Source organism: Desmodus rotundus, chromosome 5 (assembly GCF_022682495.2).
Source record: "Desmodus rotundus isolate HL8 chromosome 5, HLdesRot8A.1, whole genome shotgun sequence".
NCBI lineage: Eukaryota > Metazoa > Chordata > Mammalia > Chiroptera > Phyllostomidae > Desmodus > Desmodus rotundus.
This window is the reverse complement of record NC_071391.1, coordinates 32,720,236-32,743,579: the sequence shown is the minus strand read 5'-3', so window position 1 is coordinate 32,743,579 and position 23,344 is coordinate 32,720,236. Positions and strand designations below refer to the sequence as shown.

The 23,344-nt window shown below is 41.2% G+C and overlaps 2 protein-coding genes across 4 annotated transcripts in view; one reads left to right on the top strand and one right to left on the bottom strand.

The window, feature by feature from the left end:
• Positions 1-21,913, bottom strand: part of HPS5 (HPS5 biogenesis of lysosomal organelles complex 2 subunit 2) — a 37,736-nt gene extending 15,823 nt beyond the window's left edge. Inside the window, exons 1-12 of one of the 2 annotated variants that reach the window (XM_045194010.2) lie at positions 21,776-21,913; positions 16,364-16,527; positions 14,575-14,685; positions 14,341-14,405; positions 13,701-13,893; positions 12,268-12,401; positions 8,313-8,525; positions 7,926-7,997; positions 3,734-3,822; positions 1,943-2,121; positions 1,432-1,590; positions 654-840 (exon numbers count right to left, since the gene is read on the bottom strand). In XM_045194010.2, the coding sequence (XP_045049945.2) occupies positions 654-840; positions 1,432-1,590; positions 1,943-2,121; positions 3,734-3,822; positions 7,926-7,997; positions 8,313-8,525; positions 12,268-12,401; positions 13,701-13,893; positions 14,341-14,405; positions 14,575-14,685; positions 16,364-16,471 (1,510 nt within the window). In that variant the 5' untranslated portion in view covers positions 16,472-16,527; positions 21,776-21,913. The remainder of the gene's footprint in view (positions 1-653; positions 841-1,431; positions 1,591-1,942; positions 2,122-3,733; positions 3,823-7,925; positions 7,998-8,312; positions 8,526-12,267; positions 12,402-13,700; positions 13,894-14,340; positions 14,406-14,574; positions 14,686-16,363; positions 16,528-21,775) is intronic. The other variant, XM_053924073.1, reaches the window with a different exon arrangement.
• Positions 21,914-21,929: 16 nt separating this feature from the next.
• GTF2H1 (general transcription factor IIH subunit 1) overlaps positions 21,930-23,344 on the top strand; it is a 35,091-nt gene continuing 33,676 nt past the window's right edge. For both annotated transcript variants that reach the window (XM_024558800.3, XM_045194012.2), the window contains exon 1: positions 21,930-22,379. The gene's annotated coding sequence lies outside the window, so the exon portion shown is untranslated. The remainder of the gene's footprint in view (positions 22,380-23,344) is intronic.

Sequence of the window (23,344 nt, the reverse complement as noted above, 5' to 3'; positions counted from 1 at the left end):
GAATGGAATCAGGGGAAAAAACAAAATCTAATCACATGCGAGTTTTTTAATCTTTAAAGAAATTATGAAATAAACAAACCAAAGGAAATGAAGGATTCAATACTCAAATCACAACTGACCCAGATACAAATGAGCAGAACACAGGTGTATAAGACGCATGGGATGGTCCACATATAAAACACTCAGGCCGGTACACTCATTGTCCTGCTAACCCCGAATCCCCGTAAGTCAAAAAGGAAGTTTAGTCTCTATTAGTATCTTCTCAACAGTTTGGTCACGGGAATGCTCAAACATCAAAAAGTGTAGGCAATGGCCCCAAAACCATAGTAATTTTTCATTCCTGATGGAAAATAATTTGGTTAGAATAAAATTGTCCTACTTTTTTGGCTAATAATCTCCTTTCTTAACTTTTCCAGCATTTTGATGCATGATTAAAATTAGGTACTTTAGCCATTGTTAGCCTAAACCTGAGAGGAAAAAAACAATTCTTCTACTGGTGAGCAGATCTATAGGTCTGGATGGAATGTCTATCAACATAATGACACTTATTAACACTTTGTAGAAAGTGTTAATGCACAAGATAGGCCTGGCAAGTAAAAGCAACAGGAAATAAGTGCTTCACACCTGCAACCAATAAAAGACACACTCATCACCTTCACTGCCCTGCGGGCTGCAGCACTGCTCTGGCTGGTCCTCTTCCTGGTGTGAGATAAACTCTTTAAGTCTCTCCTCTTCCGAGAGGGTTTGGCTGTGAAGGGAACAAGAGTCTTCTTCTGACTGGCTGCCTCTTCTACTGCTAATGACACGGTAAATGCCAGAGTCCAAGATGCTGAAACTTTCCTAAAAATAAAAATGATTTTTAAAAAAATCAAAGTGAAATTTTCCTTTAAAACACAATATAGCCTTTTAAGAGAAAAATCAACGGTAAAAGCAGCAAACCAATACTAACAATCGTGGCTATTAGGACAAACTGGGGAACAAGGTGGAGGCTCCTGGCAGCTGGGTCACTCTCCCATGCTAGGGGCATCCTGCTGCCACATTTCTCTCAATGTCTCCACAAGGCCTGGCAGTGAGAATGGGCGCTGAAGCGAGGCAATCCTGAGCTGCACTGAGACTCAAGTTAACATTAAGAATCTGAAACCGCATATTAGGAACAACTTAACTTGTGCTGGAGGCTCCAGGAGGTGCATTTGCAAATACAATTTAATTAAAAATGACCAAAAAAAAAAAAAATGTGGTTCCAAGACAAACCTTAATAGAGGCTTCATGGGCTGTCCAAAAACTGAAAGAAAACCTTCCTTGACCCTCCTACCCGCCCCCAAATCTACTATATGGAAAGGAAGATACGTTTTGGGATCCTAGAAGTGAGTACAACCCAGTGTAGAAGATCTTACCATACAGAAAAATCCTTTTAAAAGAGCAAACACCTACATGTGATGAAATGGAGCTTCTCCTACTACTGCAATCTGAATCCAAAGGTTCGAATTTTAAGATCAATTCTTCCAGTTGAGAAATCAAATCACTATAGGCTGTGAGGTCCAGCTGAGATTTCAAATGCTCCAACTTATCTACAGTCAAAGATTTTCTTCCCTAATAAAATAAAAAAAGCTTAACAAGCTAGCGAAAGACTCAATGAGAATTACCTTAGGAATTAAGAAATTAATTAGGAATTACCATATGCACAATCACTCTGCTTAAAACAAGGTCTGAAAGTCAAATCAATTTGTGGGTAAACTTGGTATTTTTTTAAAATGGAAAGTATACCCTTTTTCTTACCCTCCACCCACCCCGGGATTTATCTGTCATGCTTCCTCTGGGAACTCACAGCTGCTTTTCTGTAGGTCACAGAGAAAAAGCTAGTAAAGCCAAGCAACTTTAAAGCATGATCTTGGAAGCCAGGATGGTTTTAACAACCCGGATGAGCACGTACGCTCTGACTTACCCTGCCCGCAATGAGAGAGTTTTGGAAAAGACAGCAGGTGCGAGCAGCCAGGTTCCACAGCCCTCTCCTTAGCAGGCGTTCCACACAACGCTCCACAGATATGAGGGAAAGATGTGAGATTTTCCCACTTGGGTGCAAACAGAACAGCTCATTCTTGCAGACAGCCACATCCTGAATATCTTCAAAAACCACAGGGGTGAACACACACTGTTGATATTCCTTTTCCACTTTTGCAAGGGATGAAGTTATTCTCATAAATTCACTATTCACATAGGTTTGGCTTGATGGAACTTTATCTTTTTATATTTGCATTTCAACAAAGAAATCGTATTTTAGACACTATTCTAAAAGGAACAAGAATAAAAGATACAGAGAAAGAAACACATCTCTCAGATCTAAAAATCCTATGTTTAAAATGCTAATTTCCATGAAAAAGATTTGGGACTTTAAGAGAGGGCACTCTACATTAGAGACCAGACTGGGCCACTTCTGAGAGTTATAATCTAATGTCGATGAATGTATTTTAACATAGTGCATAAATCAACAGTTTATGGAAAAACAGAACCTCATGAAAGTATCTAAAGGTAGGATATCTTGAAAGGACTTTAAAAACCAGTTTGATACCACTCATATGCGGAATCTAAAAAGACCGTCTCAGAAACAGCAGAACGGTGATTTCCAGGGACTGGTGACTTGGAGGAACTGGGGATACGCTGGTCAAAAGATACACATGTGCAATGAGAAGACGAATAAATTCCGGAGATCGACTGCTCAGCATTGTGATTGTAGCCAACAGTACAGTATCATATACTTCAAAGTTGCTATGAGTCAGACCTTAAATGTTCTCACCACAGGTGGTAATCATATTGCAATATATAAAAGTATCAAATAAACATTCTGTATAACCTTAAACTCACTCAATGTATATGTCAATTTTTTAAAAAACCCCAAAGAAAAACAAACTATTTTTCATGGAACACCCTTAGAGTAGTTAATCCACAAGAAATCAGTGTTGATCAGATTGGTAAATAAAGGCTTCTTTCTTTTTATGTTTTTACAAAACAGAAAATGACCCAAAATTCAACCCTGAGCAGCAATGTTAAAAAAGCTGGATTTCCTCTATTTCTGATTTTAACCAAAAGAATGCGGAGATTGGTTTTCTCTGTCTCAACCCTCTACAATGGCTATTGTTCCCACAAGGACTCTTTGAACCCTAAACTACCAAGACACAAACCAGCAGTTAAAGCAAGACTTAATAGGAGGAAAGATTCAGCCCTGTCTGGTGTGGCTCAGTAGACTGAATGCCGGCCTGGGAGCCGGGGGGTTGCCAGTTTGATTCCTAGTTGGGGCACATGCCTGGGTTGCAGGCTGGGTCCCTGGTGTGGGGTGTGCAAGAGGCAACTACACACTGATGTTTCTTTCTCCCTTCCTCCCCCCTCCCTAAAAATAAATGAATAAAATCTTAAAAAAAAAAAAAAAGGATTCATGGTAAGTAGAGAGAAAAAAACCTACCCATTCAGTCCTTAGCAGTGTTTACTAATACTTAGGAATAAATAAAAACTCTATTTAAAAGTTTAAAAAGCATGAAAAACTAAATAACTAAACACAAATTCACAAATGTATGTTTGTGAACTACCTTACATAGGGAAACATCTATGATGTTGATGTTTAAAAGAAATGTCACCTTGTTCTATTTTTCTACATTTTATACTATAAGAGAATCCTCCTATAAAATTCAATCTTTCACAAGCATGAGATTATAATATAGTTACATAAGAAAAATATAATTACCTTTGACTTCACTCCAAAGAAGAACTTGAACATTCTGAGGAATGAAAATATAAATTCCTCTTTCTGTCCAAGTCAACACACAATGCTCACTGCAAGAAAAAAAGGAAGGAATCAAGAGAATTCTAGTTTGCTCAGATACAGAATTTTATAATTCCCTGAATTCAGACATTAGCTATCAAAGTAAAATCAGCCTATAGAAAGATGATCAATCAAGTCCTAAAACCTCTTTTCTGTCTATAACATACCACTAAAAACAAATAAATACACACATCATATGATGCCAAACTGGGAAATACATATGCTAAATATCTTCTAGAAAAAGAAATGGCTGGTATCTTTCCTGATGTCTGTTAAAGCTGCTAAACTTCCTATGTGGTATGACAGGGGTACCTTTAAAACAAAGACTAAACATAAGGTCTCATCACCAGTCATTGCCACTCTTAGGGATAGTAACATTTTGACATCCTTAATTGTGTGTGAACACGGAAAGGAGCTTTACTAAAGACTCTACTTACATTACTGTGTAGCAACTCATCAAGACAGATGTGTTACCCCTACTTAAGAGAAAGAAAAAAAAACAACCCTGGTTGGAATGGCTCAGTAGATTGAGCACTGGCTTGCAAACCAAAAGGTTGCTGGTTCAATTCCCAGTCAGTGTTTTCATGCCTGGGGTGCGGGCCAGGTCCCACGTTGGGGGCATGAAAGGGGCAACCGATCAATGTTTCTCTCCCTTCCTCTCTCCCTTTCTTCCCCTCTCTCTAAAACTAAATAAATAAAATCTTAAAAAAACAAAACAAAACAAAACCACAACAATGACAAAAACATGCAGAAATATAAAAATATATGCCCAAGGCCATTCAGCAAGAGAGTCAGAATTTATACCAAGAATCATCTGGCTCCAAAACCTAGACTTTTTTCTCTCTGTGCCATAAAACCTACTTTTTCTTCCCACCTTTATCCTGACTAAGCCATCCACTGTCATCTGGAATCCTGATTATTCCACATAACTGCATTCTCAAAAAGTCATAGATTTCCTAACTGCCAAACCCAATACCCCTTCCTCATTTCCCTCTTATTCCCCAAGCAGGAGCCACCCCGCTGGCTGTTCCTTCCTTCCTGAATCTCACCCCTTGGACGCCGGGACACTGCGCTTTCCCCGTCCACCTTCCTTTTCTGCTCCGGCTGTGGTACTCTCCGTCTCTGCTCATCTCTTTCTATACTCCTTTGCTCACGTATCTCTCTTACTCTCTCAGAGCTGCTACTACTTTTTGTATACCACCGGTAATCTATGCTTCCTACCCCTCACCAGGGTGGTCCCCAGCTTAAAATGTTCCATTCTAACCACCTCTCAAGGATCAGCAGAAGCTGTACTCCCCTCTGAAATCCCTCTCTGATGGCTCACAGCAATCGCTTTTCCTCCTATACCCAGCCTATCTCTTGTCAACCCTGCTCACATGGCACTTAATCATGTTCTGAACTGACACACTCCTATTTTTTATTGTTGTTAAACTTTTTGTAGAAATAAACCACATCTTCCCAACAAAATATAATCTTGAGAACATGGATTTTTTTTAATGCACCCAAGAATACTAAAAATGGTACCGTGTAGCAGTGAAACTAAGAGTGATAGTTAACACAAATATTAAACATTTTGCTAATATAAGACCAGACCATGTGAAAAAGTAATGTTTGCCACAAAGATGGAAGACATGGTCAGAATCCTACTCCAAGGAGTAAAATTGGAAGGCTATCTTCAGGAGCCAAAGGAGAAAAAACGAGAGGCCAGAGGATCCCTGAGTAAAGAGATACAGGATCATGATTTTGATACTGAACTTGATATTCAGCTTGGAAAGATTCCTTAGGAATAGCAATCTAGATTAGATGGGGGGAAGGGGGTGCAGAATAGATAAGAGCTGATACTTTGTAACTTCTATATCCCTCATCCCCTTCCCCCTTCACTGATAACAACAGACTGGGACAGAAGCCTAACACATTGTTTAAGAAGGGAAAGTGGTATCAGTGTACCCAAAAAGAAACAAAGTATGTAAGTCTGCTTTCTGGTGGGATCTGTGGGTGTAACAGTAAAGGTTACCAGGAGACACAAGTGTACAAGTATGAAACAATAAACAGACACAAAAGCCCTCCTACTCATGGTTTCTCCAAACAATCTCTGTTGGATTTTTTTTTAAGATTTTATTTATTTAGTTTTAGACAGAAGGGAAGGCAGAGAGAAACAGAGGGAGAGAAACATCAATGTGTGGTTGCCTCTTACACGCCTCCCACCGGGGGCCTGGCCCACAACCCAAGCATGTGCTGACAGGGAATCGAACCAGCGACCCTTTGGTTTACAGACCAGTGCTCAATCCACTGAACCACTCCAGCCAGGGCTGAATTCTTTTTTTTTTTTTAATTTTTCTTTTTAATATTATATTTATTTTCAGTGAGAAGGGAGGGAGAAAGAGAGGGAGAGAAACGTCACAATGTGTCCTTTCTCACACACCTCTCCCTGGGGACCTGGCCTGCAACCCAGGCATGTGCCCTGACTGGGAATCAAACTTGTGACCTTTCAGTTCGCAGGCTGGCGCTCAATCCACGGAGCCACAGCAGCCAGGGCTGTTGAATTCTTTAATTTAGCTCTTATTTGACAGCCTTACGTGCGCCTAGCAGTGTACCCACAGTAAAGGACCTGACGAGCTGGCGCTGGGATGGGTGTCGGTGGTATGGTGAACAGGGGTGGTGATGAAGGAATGAACACGGTGTGACAACAGTGCACAGCAATGACGGCCTAGTCTCAGCCGCGTCAGGAGTCGGCAAAGGCTTCAAAGTGGCGTTAATTATTGCTTATGCTGAGAAGCAAGCAGAGCCAGATCATGAAGGGCTTTTTTGCTATGGCAGAAACTGTAATGGGAGCTTTAAATAGCTTTGACTCAAAGGAATAATAACTCTACCAGGAGAAGCAAGCAGACTGTGGCCTCACCATGAGAAAACACACTTTTGGGTAAGGGATCTCCCCATACCCCACATACCACACTACAGTCACAAATACTCACTAAGTGTCTACATATGCCAGGCACCATACCAAGCACTGAGAATAAAATAGTGAATAAAACAGACATGGCGCCCTTGCGGAATTTACAGTCTAGGCGTAAGTAGGCATAAATACTGCATGAATATGAATTTTAAACTGTAGGAACTGCCATAAAGAAAGTGTTTAGTATGCTTTATCTAATTATGGGGAAAACATAGCTATCTTTCTCCAGTAACTTTCAGGGTGCGTTACAGATTTATTAAAGTGTTATACTGTTTACAATTTACTTTTAAATACTTCAGTTTAGATGGTAAGACATATATATATACACTAGCTAGGGGCAATGAGGTAACATTTCAGGTGTTTAAAAAAAATGACATTCTAAGAGCAGCTAGTTAGCCTTTGAAAAACCCCAATCTTTTCTGAATCTGCGTTAGAGACCTTATGACTTAGCCTAAGGGATATTAGAAATAATTTTCCATTGTTGAAATTAAGTAGAGCTCCAGACATACAGATTGGCTGGAAACCATACTGACACCCCGATGCTTGCAGAACAAGGTGTAAGAACTGGCAAGACCAGCAGCCTTCGCCGGCACTCCGTGTTGACACTTCATAGTGGACTTTTGCATCGAATCCAACCGGAAGGGCTGACTGAACCCCGACATTAAAAAATGGCTGGCTGAATCTACCTTGGGCAGATCTCTCATGCAAGGCACTTGTCAGAGCACCTAAAGACAGAGGCCGAAATTTCACCATGCTTACAAGGGCAAGTTCTGTAACCACTTTTGCCCCTGCCTGCTCAGAAACATACACTCGTAGGGCAGACTGAGACCTGCTTTCGCTGTAACATTCCACCAGGTAGGGGTGGCCACGCACGAACGAGTGCCCGCACCTCTCAACTCTGCCGAGGTTCCCTGGCGATTACAAAGTGTCCCATTAGTTTAGGTCAGTTCAAAACGGGAGACAAAGCACATTTCTATGACCTTTTCATTCCTCTTATATACAGAACGTTTCACATAACACGATCTTTTCCTAATTTTCTAAAAATAATTTAATACAAAAACAATCTTGAAAAGATAACTGCCCCTGAACAAGAAACAAAGAGAAAAAGGGGTGTGGGGGGGTGTGTGCGCGCGCATGCAAGGGTCAAAGGGAGAAACTTACCTCAGATGCAGAAGTTTGGGGAAAGACAGAGACTGGGAGGATCCAGCCGTCTGACCGTACTGAGGTTCTGATCTGCAGGTAAGTACATCTGTTAACGATTTCATCACAACGTAAGCGTATGCTTCTCCCTACACAGGAAAATCTTTGCCTCAAAAAACCCCAAACGCCTAACTGCATCCGCCCTTACTCGATTTCCTTTAAATCATATGAAGATAATTGATGGAACAGTTTTTGGATTCTCTGAATCTTTTAATAAAAATCTTACTTCATTCTTAAAAGGCTTAATAAAATCTTCAAATGCATATAGAATATGAGACTTCAACACAACCCCTCCATTGAGTGTGGTTCCTCAAACACTCCCTACCAGCCATACAAACCCCATCTTACCGTAGAGTGATCACAGGCAGAGGTGGCGATGAGAGGAGCTTCTTAAACTGATGTGTACTTATAACTTCCCCATCGAAGTTCACTTCCCACAACCGGGAGCCGGGGCGGGCACAATATATGAGGGGTTGCTGGCCCACAGAACATCTTCCAGGGAAGAAACAAGCTCCATATTCTCCATCTCTCTCCTTGTTTCCGATTTTCCAAAATTTTTCTCTAGTACCCAAAAAGGAAGAGAAAGCATGTTTACCTACAGAAAAGGTCAAAAACAATGGCACTACAAACCAGCATGGCCATGGTAACCCCACCCACAAAGTCCTCTCTCTAGTCATATTAACAACGTACTACTGCACTGAACAACAGAAGGGAAAGGTCAAACAGGGTTCTAGCTCTGATTCGCCCAGAACTACGTCTGTGACAGGAAGCAAACCATTTCACATTAATTCATTATCCACAGAATTAATGTGAATGTCCCTTTCAGATCTAAAATATGAATACCTAAAATCACCTCATACGTCTATAAATCCTACTGATTGCTTCCCCAATCACCTTCTTTGTCCACTCAGTGGAACAATTAATCTCCAGCTCCAGCTCTGTCTCCAAGCCACTCCCCTGCCACACACACCCACTAAACTCCTCACTCTTTCCTCAAAATGCTGAGTCCTTCTGAAACTGTACCTTGGCACACTCTGTTCCTTTATGATTGCGTGAGCTAGATATGAGCTTAGCACACTGCCTAGGAACATGGAGGGTGATGAGGAGGAGGATGTCTCTTCCTGAACACTCCCTTCCTTTCCCTTCATGACTGAGCCCCATCACTCTTCCTCTGAGACTTCCACGCCTCCCACAAGCTGAATTGCATGCTTCCCATGCTGTTTTCATAGCACCTTCCACGTTATACATGGCAATCGTGTCTATTCGACCAGATTATGACTTTCTCCAAGACAAAGCCCATTTATTACTCCTGTTTACTTGAATTCTCAGCATACAGCGCAGCACCTGGCCCACAGAAAGTACTCAGTACACTGTAGTGCTCTGTACACTCAAGCCTTTTTTTTTAGCTGCAGAGTGGTTGGCTTTGTCATTGGATGATTACTCTCAAACCCTTTTATTGGAGAACGATCTAATATACTCTCTAGTGAATTTACTATGGGACCTTGGATAATTCAATAAATAACCCTGTGCCATTCATTCCCTTCATGAATAAAATATAACATCAGCTTTACTCTCAGAATGTGAATGTGAAAGTGCTTTGAAATGTGCAATATAGATAGTCATGGTTTTATTATTTATGTTCCTTATTTGGGAAATAAAATATATCCCTTGCTTATTTTATATTCTCTGTGATGCTTAATACAGTGATAAGGATCCAGAATAGAATAAATGTTTGCTAGGTGAACAAATACAGTCAACTCATTTGTTTACTCATTAATCTCGTTTTACCCGGTTTAAGTATTTCATATGCATTATCTTAGTTAATCCTGAAAGCCATCTCTACACTCTGGAAGGGACGCTGATTATCTGGCAAGGTTTAAAAAGTGGCAGAACCAGAACTCAAGTCACGCTGTCAGGCTCCGTCCCCCAGTGTTCTCTCCCCGCTACCACAGCTCTTTGTTTCTGTCCACTCTGCTCCCTCCTGGGACCCACCATACACATTAACAATTCTGACAGAAAGGAGACAGTGACTGGCAGGAGAAGCAAATTCGAATCTATCACTTCTGTTAGTTATTAGGAGCCTCCGTTTAAAAAAAAAAAAAAAGTTTGTTGGGAGGGAATATAGACTGACATAAATTAAAAATTTTAAACATGAATGAATTTTTAAAATTATGGTACTAGCCATGCCCCCCCAAAATGAATACTAGCTTACGGAAAGTGGACATTTATAAAGTATGTTATTTTAGAGAACAGGTCTTTGTTATTCTCATAACCAACTCTAGCCACACTCCTGTGAAATGGAAAAATAATGATTCGCAACTCTACTGCAGAGGGAAAAAAGAAAGCTCCACTTATTTGGCTCTGAATTTTTAAAAGCCTTTCAGATACATCATTTCATCAAATCCCTAAAACAACCCTAATAGGGTGTTTTCAGTTCAGTGTTCTGACCACTTACTAGAATTTCAGCCAAATTTCTGAATTGAGCCATTTGATAAACTTAAAAACCTACAGATGAGAAATAGTTAAGAACTTTGGGAAACCAACAAATATTTTACCAAAATCTCAAGGGTGGAGTTAATGGCCAAAGGTTGAACATCAAAGGATGCATCAGAGGTACATGAGGTAACAGGTAGGGCACAGAATCAGTACAGAAAGGTTCTAGCCTCTTCCCAGCCAGGCCAAGGCTTTCGGATCCACAAACACGAAAGGGTGACACCAGATGATCTCCAGTTCTGGAAGTCTAACTTCATCACTGAACTACAATCTGAAATAACTCAGAAGAAAGTGCATCACCCTTCCAATAATTGCATGTAAACTGACCACTTGTATCTCAAAGCCTTGCCTCTCTGCTGTCCAGCTAGGTTCTCTGATACCCGACACCTGCCACCTGCTGTAACTGGCCCCCTTCCCATGTGCCTTTCTTATCCAGAGGGAAAACAAAAACAGTATATCCCTCCTCATCCTTTCCTCTACCATCCCTGACAGTCAGCACACATTTCTTCAAACCTTTTGGAATAGTCTCGTGCTTTCCCGACTAGCAACCTCCTGAAATACATGAACCTGTGGAAATAAACCTTCCAAGCCTGGACAGTTCTAAGGGAATCAATTTCCAAACCCTGATTTTCTATATGTACACTTCCTCAAAATGATCTGAGAGCCCATCAACTTCATTAGTGGGACATTTAAGGCTGGCACACTCAGTGTGGTGCGACTTTTAACAACTTGACCTCCCACAACTCCCCTACTCAAGCCAGGTTGGCAGGTTGTAGAATATGCCGATGTCTTTCTCACTTTCCCCCACAGGGCTGTTCCTTCCTGCTAGAATATCACCCCCGCACCTCTTCCTCCAAACTTCATCTACTAGAAATCCTCACCAAAATTACTGCAGCCGGCTAATGGATTCACAGGGGTTCATTAAACATTTCTCTTTTCTTTTATGTATGTTCAAAATTCTCCCAAAAATGGTTTTAAAAGAGGGAAGGTTCTGAGGAATATGGGGGTAGGAGGAAGCCAGTGAAAATTTCCCTGCAGTGAGAATAGCGGAGAAACATCAGCACAGTGATACATAATATTCATTTAAGATGTTTCCGTTCTGTTCTGGTATTTCACAGCTACCTCTAACACACTCCTTTGCCATTCATTGGACCTTTGGCTCTGCCCTTGAAATTTTGGTAGAATATTTGTCAGCTTCACAACTTCTTTATTATTCTTCACCTAATTTTCCCTTTAGTAAAATTTCATTAAATACACAACAAATTTAGCCCTGGCTGGTGTGGCTCTGTGGATTGAGCACTGGCCTGCAGACCGAAGGGTTGCCAGTTTGATTCCTGGTCAGGGCACATGCCTGGGTTGCAGGCCAGGTACCCAGTTGGTGGTGTACAGGAAGCAACTGATTGATGTATCTCTCACACGTTTCTCTCCATCTCTTTCTCCCTCCTTTCCCCTCTCTCTCAAAACATAAATAAAATCTTTAAAAATAAATAAATACACAAGAAATTTAAGCAAGAACAAATCCAATTAAGGACGACTTTCTGATTTCCCACATCAAAACAGGCCTTTGTTTGGCCTTCCTTCACGGCGCTCAGACCACGTTTCACGTAGAGCTTACAGAATTGGTATTAGTCACCCACTGGAGTATCTCAGTATCCCTACCTCTTCTCTACTCTCTAGCATTGGCCTGTGCACAGCTGGCTCCCTATTAATATGTGCATAATTAAATTGAGGAGTTTGGGCTACATGAATTCTAAGTCCCTTCCAGTTCTAAAATTCCGTACATCCTAGAACCCACGGTTGGTTGATATACCTCTCAGTGTCACACAAGAAGGACCGAGTGAGCGAAGATATAAGTAGTCTTCCATCCAAATAATCTAACTGGACAACACAGGAGTCCACTGTTGTTATTGTCTGAACAGGAAACATCACAAAGGTAGCAGCTGCCTAAAGGGGGCATGAGAAGGAAACAAAGTTTATTCATCAGCCCATATACACATAATCTCCTTCTCTTTACCTTTTATATGAAAATACCCTGGGATAGCAAAATAAAAACTTTTAATGGGCCAAAACTGAATTTGTCTATTGGGATATCAAAGTTATGTGAAATAACCTGGTACACAATTGCAGAAGTCTTTTTTTTATTCTTGTATTATTATTTATTATGGTTTTTTTTTATTGTTCATGTACTGTTGTCTCCATTCTCCCCCCACCCCACCCCCACCCCAACCATCCCCACCTCCCACCCTCGATCCTACCCCCCTCTGGCTTTGCCCATGTGTCCTTTATACATGCTCCTTAAGGACCCTTCCCCCCCATTATCCCCTCCCACCTCCCAGAAGTGAATTCTTAAGGCTCTGTTTGTGATGATCTAATTCTAGAGGTTGGAATAAAAATGATGAACCAGGTTTTCAAATATGTAAGGGAATTTTTCACCTGTGCAAAGTATTTCTCCCTTTGGAAGAAAGACAAATCGGGGCTAATTGTATTCTGGATCAAAACTATAAGGAATCAAGTGATAACTTTGATGCGTCATCATGACCAAACAAGAAGATTTATTAATTAAAATAAAGTAATTTACCAATGCTAGTAAGAGATTCTCTTTTCTGCCAGGATCCTACACGGAATAAGCCAATGAAGGACAAGTTCCCCCCTTCCAACATAACAATAACCTTTGGAGGAGAGCGGCAGTGCGAAGCTGGCCTAATGACAGACTGGAGCATTCTCAGGTAGAGTAACCTGAGACTCAACCCTTCTGTTCCAACAATAACTACTGATGGGAAGCCTGGGATCCTGCACAGTGGAGCATCATCCAGGGGGTGCCTTTAAGATTCCATTCACAGTAAGTTACACCATTCTCAGAGAAAATATACCTTGACCCATGAATTTCTCCTACCCTTACAAAGGAGCCTGGGCAACGGGTGCCACTTCTGTTTGGCATTTTATTTACACAACTAATAAATAGGTATCTTTCTTAATAGACTAGTATTAAAGAATGCTATATTTAGGTTAGCCACACAGGTGAATTGTGGAGTACTATAACAGACAGAGGGTAAATTCCTGAAGTTAGTTCACAGAAGCCATTCTGCAACAGCATCCAACAAGTCTGCTCAAAATTCATATTCTGGACTCCAGATCAGTTTCCCAAGAAATTCAGTAGATGAAAATTGTGCCCTTTATTTGAAATTCTGTGAGACAACACTTTTTATCTTGCCCACATACAAAAAGAACTGGACTGGTTCTCACCTTTGCTTGTTTAGAAGTGTTGAGTTTGATAGCTGAAACCTTCCCCATATGATCACCTACAAAAACTCTAAGAACTGCTGTATCCCAACAGAGAGCTGTGACTCTTCGGCCCTTGTGTTCTGAAGACACATAAATTCGCTCTGGTTTCCCACGACGCTCTTGATTTAATTCCCAGACAACTACAAGACCTTGACTGCAAGAATTGAGTTGTTACAGAAGCAAATTTTTGGCAATGGTGAAAAGGGTATACTTTAATTGCATCACAGCATCAATTATATTAAATATATATGTAAACTTGTTCTTTAAACACAGGAAGTACATAGTCAAGGTATTAATTTCCTTAAATTAGTCCCCTAATCCAGCATAACAGGATTTATATGCTCTACATTATCTGTTACCTTTCTCTTGTAAGCCCAGTGAAACGTTGTGGCCACATATTAGCATTTTCCACAAACACTAGGGTGACCAACTGTGCATCCGGGTTTGCTGGGCACTGAGCAGTTTCCTGGCCCACAGCACTTTCCGTGCTAACAGTCTTAGGCAAGTTGGGATGGTCGGTCACCCTAACAGACACACAGCTACATCTGTTAACTTAAAATGCACCTGGACAGGATCAGATAGTTTTAAAACAATTTCTTACCTGGTAGCTACAGCAACATAATCATCATCATGCGAACAACAGGCAACCTGAGAAATTGCACCTTCCTAGAGCAAAAAAGAAAAATTTTAGGCAGTTTCTCAAAAATGGTATACTTTTCCTTTTAAATGTCAAGTTTTACATTTTTCTTTTATTCCACATGACTACTTCAAATGGAGAAACTGGCATTTATGAGATACTCCAAGTGGTATACGACAGGGCTACCCTTAAGCTTACCCTATGTGAAAGAAAAAGCCTGTGCTTCCAGCCTTCTTTCTGAATGAGGTTGAGACCTCCGCCTGAACTGCCCAAAGCCAGCCATTTCCGAGACACAGCTATGCTCGTGCACTACAGACATGGAGACAAGACAAGAGTGAGATCATCAGTCATTTAATCGAATAAATTATCTACTGGGAAAAAACACTGAGGATCTGTGTTCCAGGTCCCTCCCCTCCCCACCCCTGCCCAGTTGGACACCACACAATGTCACTCAGGATCTCATTCTCGTATACTGAAAAACACAGAAGAAAGAACATTCTGGCTTTGAATTGGTAACTGAATATCCAAAGGGATCAATAGGCTCGATTATATAAGTGAGTAATCTTCCCTTGGCCAAAGCCACTTACTCAACCATTCATCTTCTGTGTAATTCAGCTTGGCCACTCCAATGCTGACCATGATGATGGTGGATTAAGTAAGTCTCCACGGGATAAAACAACCACTTTAATCATTTGCTCACTTAATTTCTCCTTTGTATGATTAGCACAAAACACCCAAAGCTTTTGGAGCGAGTGAGACTGCAGAGCACACGGATGAAGGTCACTGCGCTATGTCTCACTACACCCTCGACCTGATGATTCCCCTCCTTAGCCTCCAGAGAAAGCAGTGGCCACACTGTGGCCCCGTGGTAAAGACTGTTGGTTGGCTGACAGACATTCCCAACCCTGTTCAGTCTCCCTGCATTCCACCACAGAAGCTAGAAAACCTAAATATTCACTTACCCAGCTTCTCTTGAAGTTATAGGGAGCCACGTGGCTCAAATCCAGCTAATAAAACTAAGATGACAGGGCTTCTTGGATAGCTCCACCTTGCCAGATAAAAGGCAGAGTCTGAAAAAAAGAAAGCCCTTACCTTTGACCCCTTTTTCTTGCTTGTGATACTAATGGACACACCAAGATTGGAGCCAGGACACTTATCTTACATCTTTGACTAAAAACCAACTTATGGATGGTGGCAGAACAGGAAGATGGAGGGCCTACGTCCTCAGGGATATCAGTGGGCCACACACTAAACCCAGAAACACTAACCTCCGACAAGGTTAATAACACCTTTAATACTTAAGCCATTATTGGCAAGGTAATGAATAACCTGCAGCTAAAAAAATACCTGACATCAACCCTCATAATTGTTGCTCATATTACGTTGCCCATTATTCCTATTCTCCCTTTGCTCAGAGGCTACAATGGTACTTTGGGTGAGAACAAAAGCATAAAAATAAAATTATTTTGAAAATGGTAATGAGACTTGTTCTTCACCATGTCATCCCTGAGTTTATCAAAAGAACTCAGGAAGCACATAGAGATAACTTGTCAGAGAACTAGTAACTTTCGCTCTGTTCCCTAAAGCAGATTGTACAGCAAACTCCTTGTTTTGGAATGAAGTTAGTTTAACAGCAGAGGTTCATGCTGCTCCAAATGCAATGCTGCTCAAAACTCATTTATACTATTTTATCTTCAAATATATTACTTTCTGAGAGAAGACAGAAAAATTACTGAGAGGGGAAAAAATCAGCAATCAATTTCATGGTTTTCAAGGAAAAGAGAATTCAAATAGCTCAAAAAATAAATCAAGAAAGAGCTATGAACATGGTACTTCTCTCTAAGGCATTACTAGCACAGGTAATAGCCAAGGTTCCACAAAACATGAAGAACTAAAGGGCTGGGGGAACATGTCATAGAGAGCACACATGCATGAATATGAATGTGAATTATGAATACGAAACTGATAGAAGGATCAAGAAGTTCACCTTTAGACGACTAGAGTCCAGCCTCAGGGCTGAAAGTAATGGATCCAGAGATTCAAACTCTGCAAGAACATGGGTGTAGGGCTCCGGTATCACTGGCACAGAAGTCATTTAGCTGGAAAGTTGAAACTGTGTTGAGTGATAGGCACAGTATTCCTGCATTAAACCTGCAAAAATATAATTTAAGAAGCTCACCAGTCATTCGACATGCACTAATGAGTACGTGGAGAACACAGAGGATCGGGAGAGAGGGACAGGGATCCCTCCTCTGGAGGGGCTCAGAATGTAGGTAGAAGAAAACACTCATAGGTAACATGCAAACATCAGCTCGTACTGCATCGTTCCCTGACTCTGAACTTCCCAGAGAATCAGACCAGACTCTCCATAATCCTATCCCGTCTACTTACGGTATCCAACAGTGTGAGCAGAATAGGCACTGCAAGATACTCAACAGGAAAATTGGTCGAGCTCCTCTATGGTAAAATAGCATCCCCAGTTTCATTTATTTAAGTTGTAAATCTTCTGTCATTAAGTGTCTCTCATTAAAGGCCAATTTTCTGTAAAGACCCCTAACTATAAACCCTTGTCAGCAAATTCAATGGTTGTCAGCCAACAATGTAATAGTGCATAAAATGAATAGACCTCTGGATCTTTCTCCTGCCTATCAGGGGCTCAGTGAGTATCTGTGGAATGAATAAATGCACCTACTAAGTAAGTGAGAAGTAAAGTACAGGCAATTAGAACTTGAAAAGGAATAAGAGCTTCAATAAGAGACCTGATAGGAGGGTAGCGAGTGCCAAATACCCAATGAGGACTTTGTAAACTAACACGAGAGTTCTTCACTGTTCAACAGCTCTCAAGTGAATATTTTTGTCAAATTGTACCTATTTCCAAAAAAGGACATTTAAAAAAACTTAAGAAAATTCTATCCATTAATTTTAACTTTCCTCAATCCTTTGTTACCTGCCAAATTAAAATACTACAAAAATTTAAAATAATTGCTTATACTTGTTTCCTAATTATTTATACTTTGTATTTTGTTTTTTTCAGAAACACATGAAATCACTCATTCACTTCCTCAACAAATGTATACCTAGCACCAACTATGTGCCAGGCATTAAGAACAATTAAGAACAGAGGACAAAATAAAGTCTTAACGTTCACGGAGCATAACTTCTAGTGGCACAAGCTTAAGATATTGGGTTGGCCAAAAAGTTCATTTGGCTTTTTCCATAAGACGGCTCTAGTAGCGCTTAGTTGTCTTTAACTTCATTCACAACAATTTTGTTAGATTGTATTGTGACAGCTGTCATACCCGCATACATTTTTTAAAAACGCACCAAAATTGGTGCATTTTTGTGTAGCCATTTTAATATTGAAGATGGAAGAAAATAAACGACATTTTCAGCATATTATGACTTATTATTTCAAGAAAGGTAAAAATGCAACTGAAATTAAAAGAAGATTTGTGCAGGGTATTGAGAAGGTGCTGTGACTGGTGGAAAGTGTCAAAAGGGGTTTGCGAAGTTTCCTGCCGTGCTGGAGATTTCTTGCTGGAGGAAGCTCCATGGTCAGGTAGACCAGTTGAAGTTGATAGCGATCAAATCGAGTCATTCATTGAGAACAATCAACATTATACCACGTGGGAGATAGCCAACATACTCAAAATATCCAAATCAGTAAAGTTATTGGTGAAAATGAAAAATATGTCTTCTATTTTATGGAATAAGCCATACAGACTTTTTGGCCAACCCGATATTTGTATGGCATACACATAATACAGTCTTATTTTCTAGTAGTAAGTACCTAGTGTCTGCTAGTAATACTGCTCTTACTACAACTCGACCTCTGCAATAATTGTTTTTCTTTTGAAAAAAGAAAAATCTTTAGGAGTCCTATACAAGCATACTTCAGAGACACTGCAAGTTTGGTTCACAATAAAGTGAATGCAGTGATAAAACGAGTCATAATCTTTTTGCTGGTGGAAGGTCTTGCCTACAATTTGTTAAAGAAAAAACACAACATCTGAGAAGCACAAGAAAGCAATGTGCAACAAAATGAGGTATGCCTGGATTTAAAATATTTGAGAATTCCTGACCTAAGAAAAATCTAATTTTTTTCCACTCGTTCATTTTATTGAATACCTAGTAAAATATGAGGCACAATGCAAACAAGACAAAGTACTGTCAGAAATCAATCACTATAAATTCAAATAGGGGAAAAAAGAAGAAATCACACACACATACCTGCAAGGAAAACGTAGGCAAGGTGCTATTGTGGAACTTAGAAGGACAAAGAGGTCACACTGAGTTCAAAGCAACCGTGGAAAACTCCTTAAGGGAAGCAGCACTGGAGCTAAGCAGGCTTTTATCAGCAGGGTGAGGGCAGCAGGTTGGGCAGCAAGAAGCAAACATACAGAGGATATATTTGGAGAATACAAGTTTGGTCTTTGGTTAAAACACACAATTCTAACACTGGAATAATGAAAAATAAAGCTACAACAGTAATTCGAGCACAAGTTGTAACACAACGCATCTCACACCAAGGAACCTGAACCCATGTTTATTTGGTAGGCAACAGAAAGGCATTGAAGGATTTAGTTCTGGGTGACCACATAATTTCTGCGAAGTCCTGTGGGCAGATACATGAGAACAAGAGTGGGTGGTGAGGAGGTAAAGATAAGGCCTTTTATATTACTAAAGAAATCTGGTGGAAAGGAAAAAACTCTCTGACTTTTTGACCAGACAACACTCAAAACAGATTTGTAGGTACCAGTGAGAGTCTCTAAAATGAAAGGAACTGAAGATACAAGAAAAAGATAAAACCATAGCATAAGATCCTAAAGAAAGAAATGAATGACATCAAGACCACAGCGTCTCTCTCTTCCACTTGTGATCTTAAACTCTGAAGGTGAACTCTGAAGTCATTTGCCCTTAATCTCAGTGAAAATGTCCTGGAAGTTATGATTTAATGGGGTAAAAAACCCAATTTGTTCTTAAGATTTAATGCCTGTAAGAATGGAAAGGAAACAGCATAAGCAATGTCAGTTCTCAAGAGATGTTACTGGGTGACACTGTTAAGCCAACTCCAAATTAGCACTTTTTTTGTGTGCTCACTCTCTCCCTGAAATGACTCCTTTCCCTCCACATCTCCTTATACAATGTGCCCAGCCTTCAGGCCCCATAAAAGTCCCACTTCCCAAAATTCTCAAGGTGGAAGATAACTCAAAGGTAGTTCAGTGCATGTATCATACATCCACCTAATTCAGAAATTAGTTTTACCTCGGATCTCTGAACATTTTCAGCAGTGAAAAGGAAGCACTTCCTCTGCTGAAGCTGCCCATTCCACTTCTCCACAGATCTCAGGTATAAGGTTCTTTTTTAAAATTTATTTTATTTTTTTAAATTGATTTTACAGAGAGAAGAGGGGAGAGAGGGGGAGAGAGAGAAAAACACCTATTTGTTGGTCCACTTATTTATGCATTCATTGACTGCTTCTTGTATGTGCCCTGACCAGGGACCAGACAGGCAACTTTGAGGTATGGGGACAACACTCTGACCAACTAAACTATGTGGCCAGGGCCATAAAGTCCTTTTTAAAATATTGGGTTGAAACCTGATCACTTTGAGCTTTTATTAAGTATTTCTAACTGTGGATTCTACAATTTAAGAGAATAAGTTTACTCTTTCCAAAACAACCCTGAAGTATTTGAAGTGTTATCAGGTCTTCTAAAAATTTAACACTGCTAGTTTTTCAATCATTCCTGACATGAAAATTTCCCAGTTCCGGTCAACTTTCTACACAGGCACTTCAACTGAAAATGTGTTGCCTAGAAATGAACATAAAGTCATTAAGCAGTTGGATAACACAGAATAGAGTAGAAACACTAACCTCCTTGATCTGGACACTAAATTTCTATATTACTACCTAAAATAGCATCAGATGTGTTTTTGAAATGGCCATACCACACTTTGATTCAACAGAGCAAGTGGTCAACTAAAACTCAAAGAAACTTTCATATTAAATGGCCAGTACCTAAAACTCAATTTGAAAGCTATTAATCAAATGTGATGATGGATATAAAAAGTACCTGCAATTTTAAATCTCTGTACAAACAAGAATAGCAAAATGTTGATAACTGTTAAAGTTGGGTTGTGTGTACATGAGGGTTCATTAAATTATCCTATTTTTATCTATGTTTGAAATTTCCACAAGTTTTTCAATGTGTACTAAAAAAAAACCCTCTATACAAACCTTCACCTGCTACCCTTCTAACATAATCTATGTCTCATCCCTATTTCTCCAGTTTCATCTTCCTCCTTATCCTCTCTCCTACTCTTCAACTGTACAGAGCTATCTTTCGTTTCTTTCACTCTATAAATTTCCTGTGCCTCCACGATTTTAATATATGCTTCTTGAATCTTCCTCCATCTAACGAAACCCTACCTTCCTGCAAATCTAAGTTTAAATATTTCTTCCGTTAAGTCTGTCGCATCTCCAACCTAGCAAAAATTAAGCAACGGAAGGTAGCCCTGGATGGTGTGGCTCAGTGCATTGAGTGCTGGTCTGTGAACCCAAAGGTCACTGGTTTGACTCCCAGTCAGGACGCATGCCTTGGTTGCAGGCCAGGTCGCTGGTTGGGAGAATGCAACAGGCAGCCAGCTGATGTTTCTCTCTCACATTGACATTTCTCTCCCTCTCCTTCTCCCTCCCTTCCACTCTCTCTGAAAATAAGTAAATAAAATCTTTAAAAAAATTAAAGAAACAGAAGGTGGTCATAAATGCTCACCGAAGTCAATGAAACAAAGGGGATGGCTTGCCCAAGGTCAGAGGTCTTAAAAGGTAGAGGCGAGACTACAATCCACTTCTCCACAGTCCAAATCTAATCATCTCTCCATTTCCCCGCATTACTTGGTGGTAACAACCGAGTAGTAGGTTCAAGGAAAGGTTTTCTTATCGCCCTAGTACTGTACACATTTTACTAATGGACCCGTGTTTGCTGCTCACACCAAATGCAAATCACAGCATTCTCTTTTCGCACGGTAGAACAAGGCAAAAGGAAGTAAAAACTGAAAGTTCGTATGTGAAGGGAAAGTAGATTAGATCTTTCTAACCCCAAGAAATAATCATCAGAGAACTCTCCACTCGGAGAAATGGCCACTACACTCATTCATGCATGCAATATGCACTGTACACTCAGCGGGAGACAGTCTCTGCTTACTATCTCCCCGCCTAGCGGAACTAACAACTTTAACTGCTAAACTTTAATGCTGTATTAACAACTCTACGGGAGTGGAGTAGCGGTAACCAATTTCCAGCGCTGGGTCCCAGCCCCGCTCCACCATCTCCTCGCCAGTAACCCCCAATTTCCCTAAGCTCACACTGTCTCTCCTGGCAGTGCGCCAAGACACTCACCGAGCACCCAGAAGCACACCCGAGCTGCTCTCTGCTCGCGCTCCTCCCCTCCCTGGCTTACGTCATCCCAGAGCGCCGGGGACAACTGTATTAACGGTACTTCCTCGTCACGTGACGGGTCACGCCCCTGCTTGTGCGTGGACCCACCCCCTCAGGCCGCCGTCGCAATTACGCTCTCTGCGGCCTGCAGTTCTCGGGCCGCTGCAGGTAGAAGACAAAACGTCAATCAGGAGCCAAGGCGCCCTAGGGCAAAAGGGTGAGCCAGCCAGGATTCCAGGACACTTCACCGCTGGAAGCCGGCAAGAGGAACTGAAACAGGCGGGAACTGGCGGGGAAGGGAGGGAGCTTGCGGAAGGTGTCATGGCGGCCGTGCTCTGGGATCACGTGCCCCGCGGGCCTGCTTTGGTACTTCCGGTCACGTGCCTTCAGAGTTCTCGCAGCCAGCGATGGAGGCGAGACCCCCCAGTAACAGAGGCGGTGGCGGAGGCGCCGGAGGCTTCTGGATTTCAGCCTCTCCTCGGCAGCGTCTCTAAGAAGCGCAGCGGAGCTCGACCCGATCCAGCCCACTTACTTATTGCCCGGCCAGGGCCGTAGCTCCCACCTGGTAAGTTTAGACCGAAGAATGGGGATGGCTTAGTAGGTGAATTGCTGACAGGCCCGGGGGCCGCAGGACGGCGCCGATACTGCCCCTTTTACTTGTGTCCCTGTCGCCCTCCTTCCCCACAACTCCCAAGCCTGCCTTCTGGGGAGCCCGTTACTTTGAAACGGAGAAGAGGCGACTCTTAATCTGCTTGCCTGTAGGAAGCCTACTCCTCTGCCGAAACCGGGGACCAGGAGATTTACCCAAAGCCAGGATTAGACTTGGCTCTGGAGAGTGAAGGACGTGGAGGCCTCTCCCTCGCAAAGGAACCCTTCCCCTTAAAAAATGTGCTGTTGAGTCTTTCGGTTTCTGTAAGAGAAAATGCTTTAACCTCCGCGTCTGCACGCTTTTTGCTTCACCTGTCAGTCCTACCGCTCTTAAAACCTTAATGCGTGTGTTGATCTACACATTCCGTTGCCCAGTTTTGGACTGTGCCCAATTTGATCATCTTAAAAATAGACCACCAACACATGGAAATATGTAATTATTGACTGAGAAGGTGTATCCAGTTGACTCTTAAATGCCCGTTTTTAGGATCTGTAAAATTGGAGAAGAAATTAAAAAAAAAAAAAAAAACCCTTTTGCCCATTAGAAGATCCAATTTTAAAACATACAAAAACAAAGTGCTTTGAAATATTCCTTGCAGTAAGTATTGACTTCATAAAGGAGTGAAACAATTCCTCACCCTGAATTCTTACCCGGAATCCTAATATATAAAGCAAAGTCAAAACTCTGAGCAAATGAAATGTAAATGTCACAGCAGAAAAGAGGACCTCCAGTATCAGGCCTGTGGCCTACAGAAGGACTGGGCTGTAGAGGGAACTCTGTACCTTTTAGCAAACCTAAATCCCTCATTTGGGAAGGGGAGAGGGAGAATTTGGGGCTAGTACACCTGTTCTGCTACCCTCACTGAGCCAACATTTAGCACT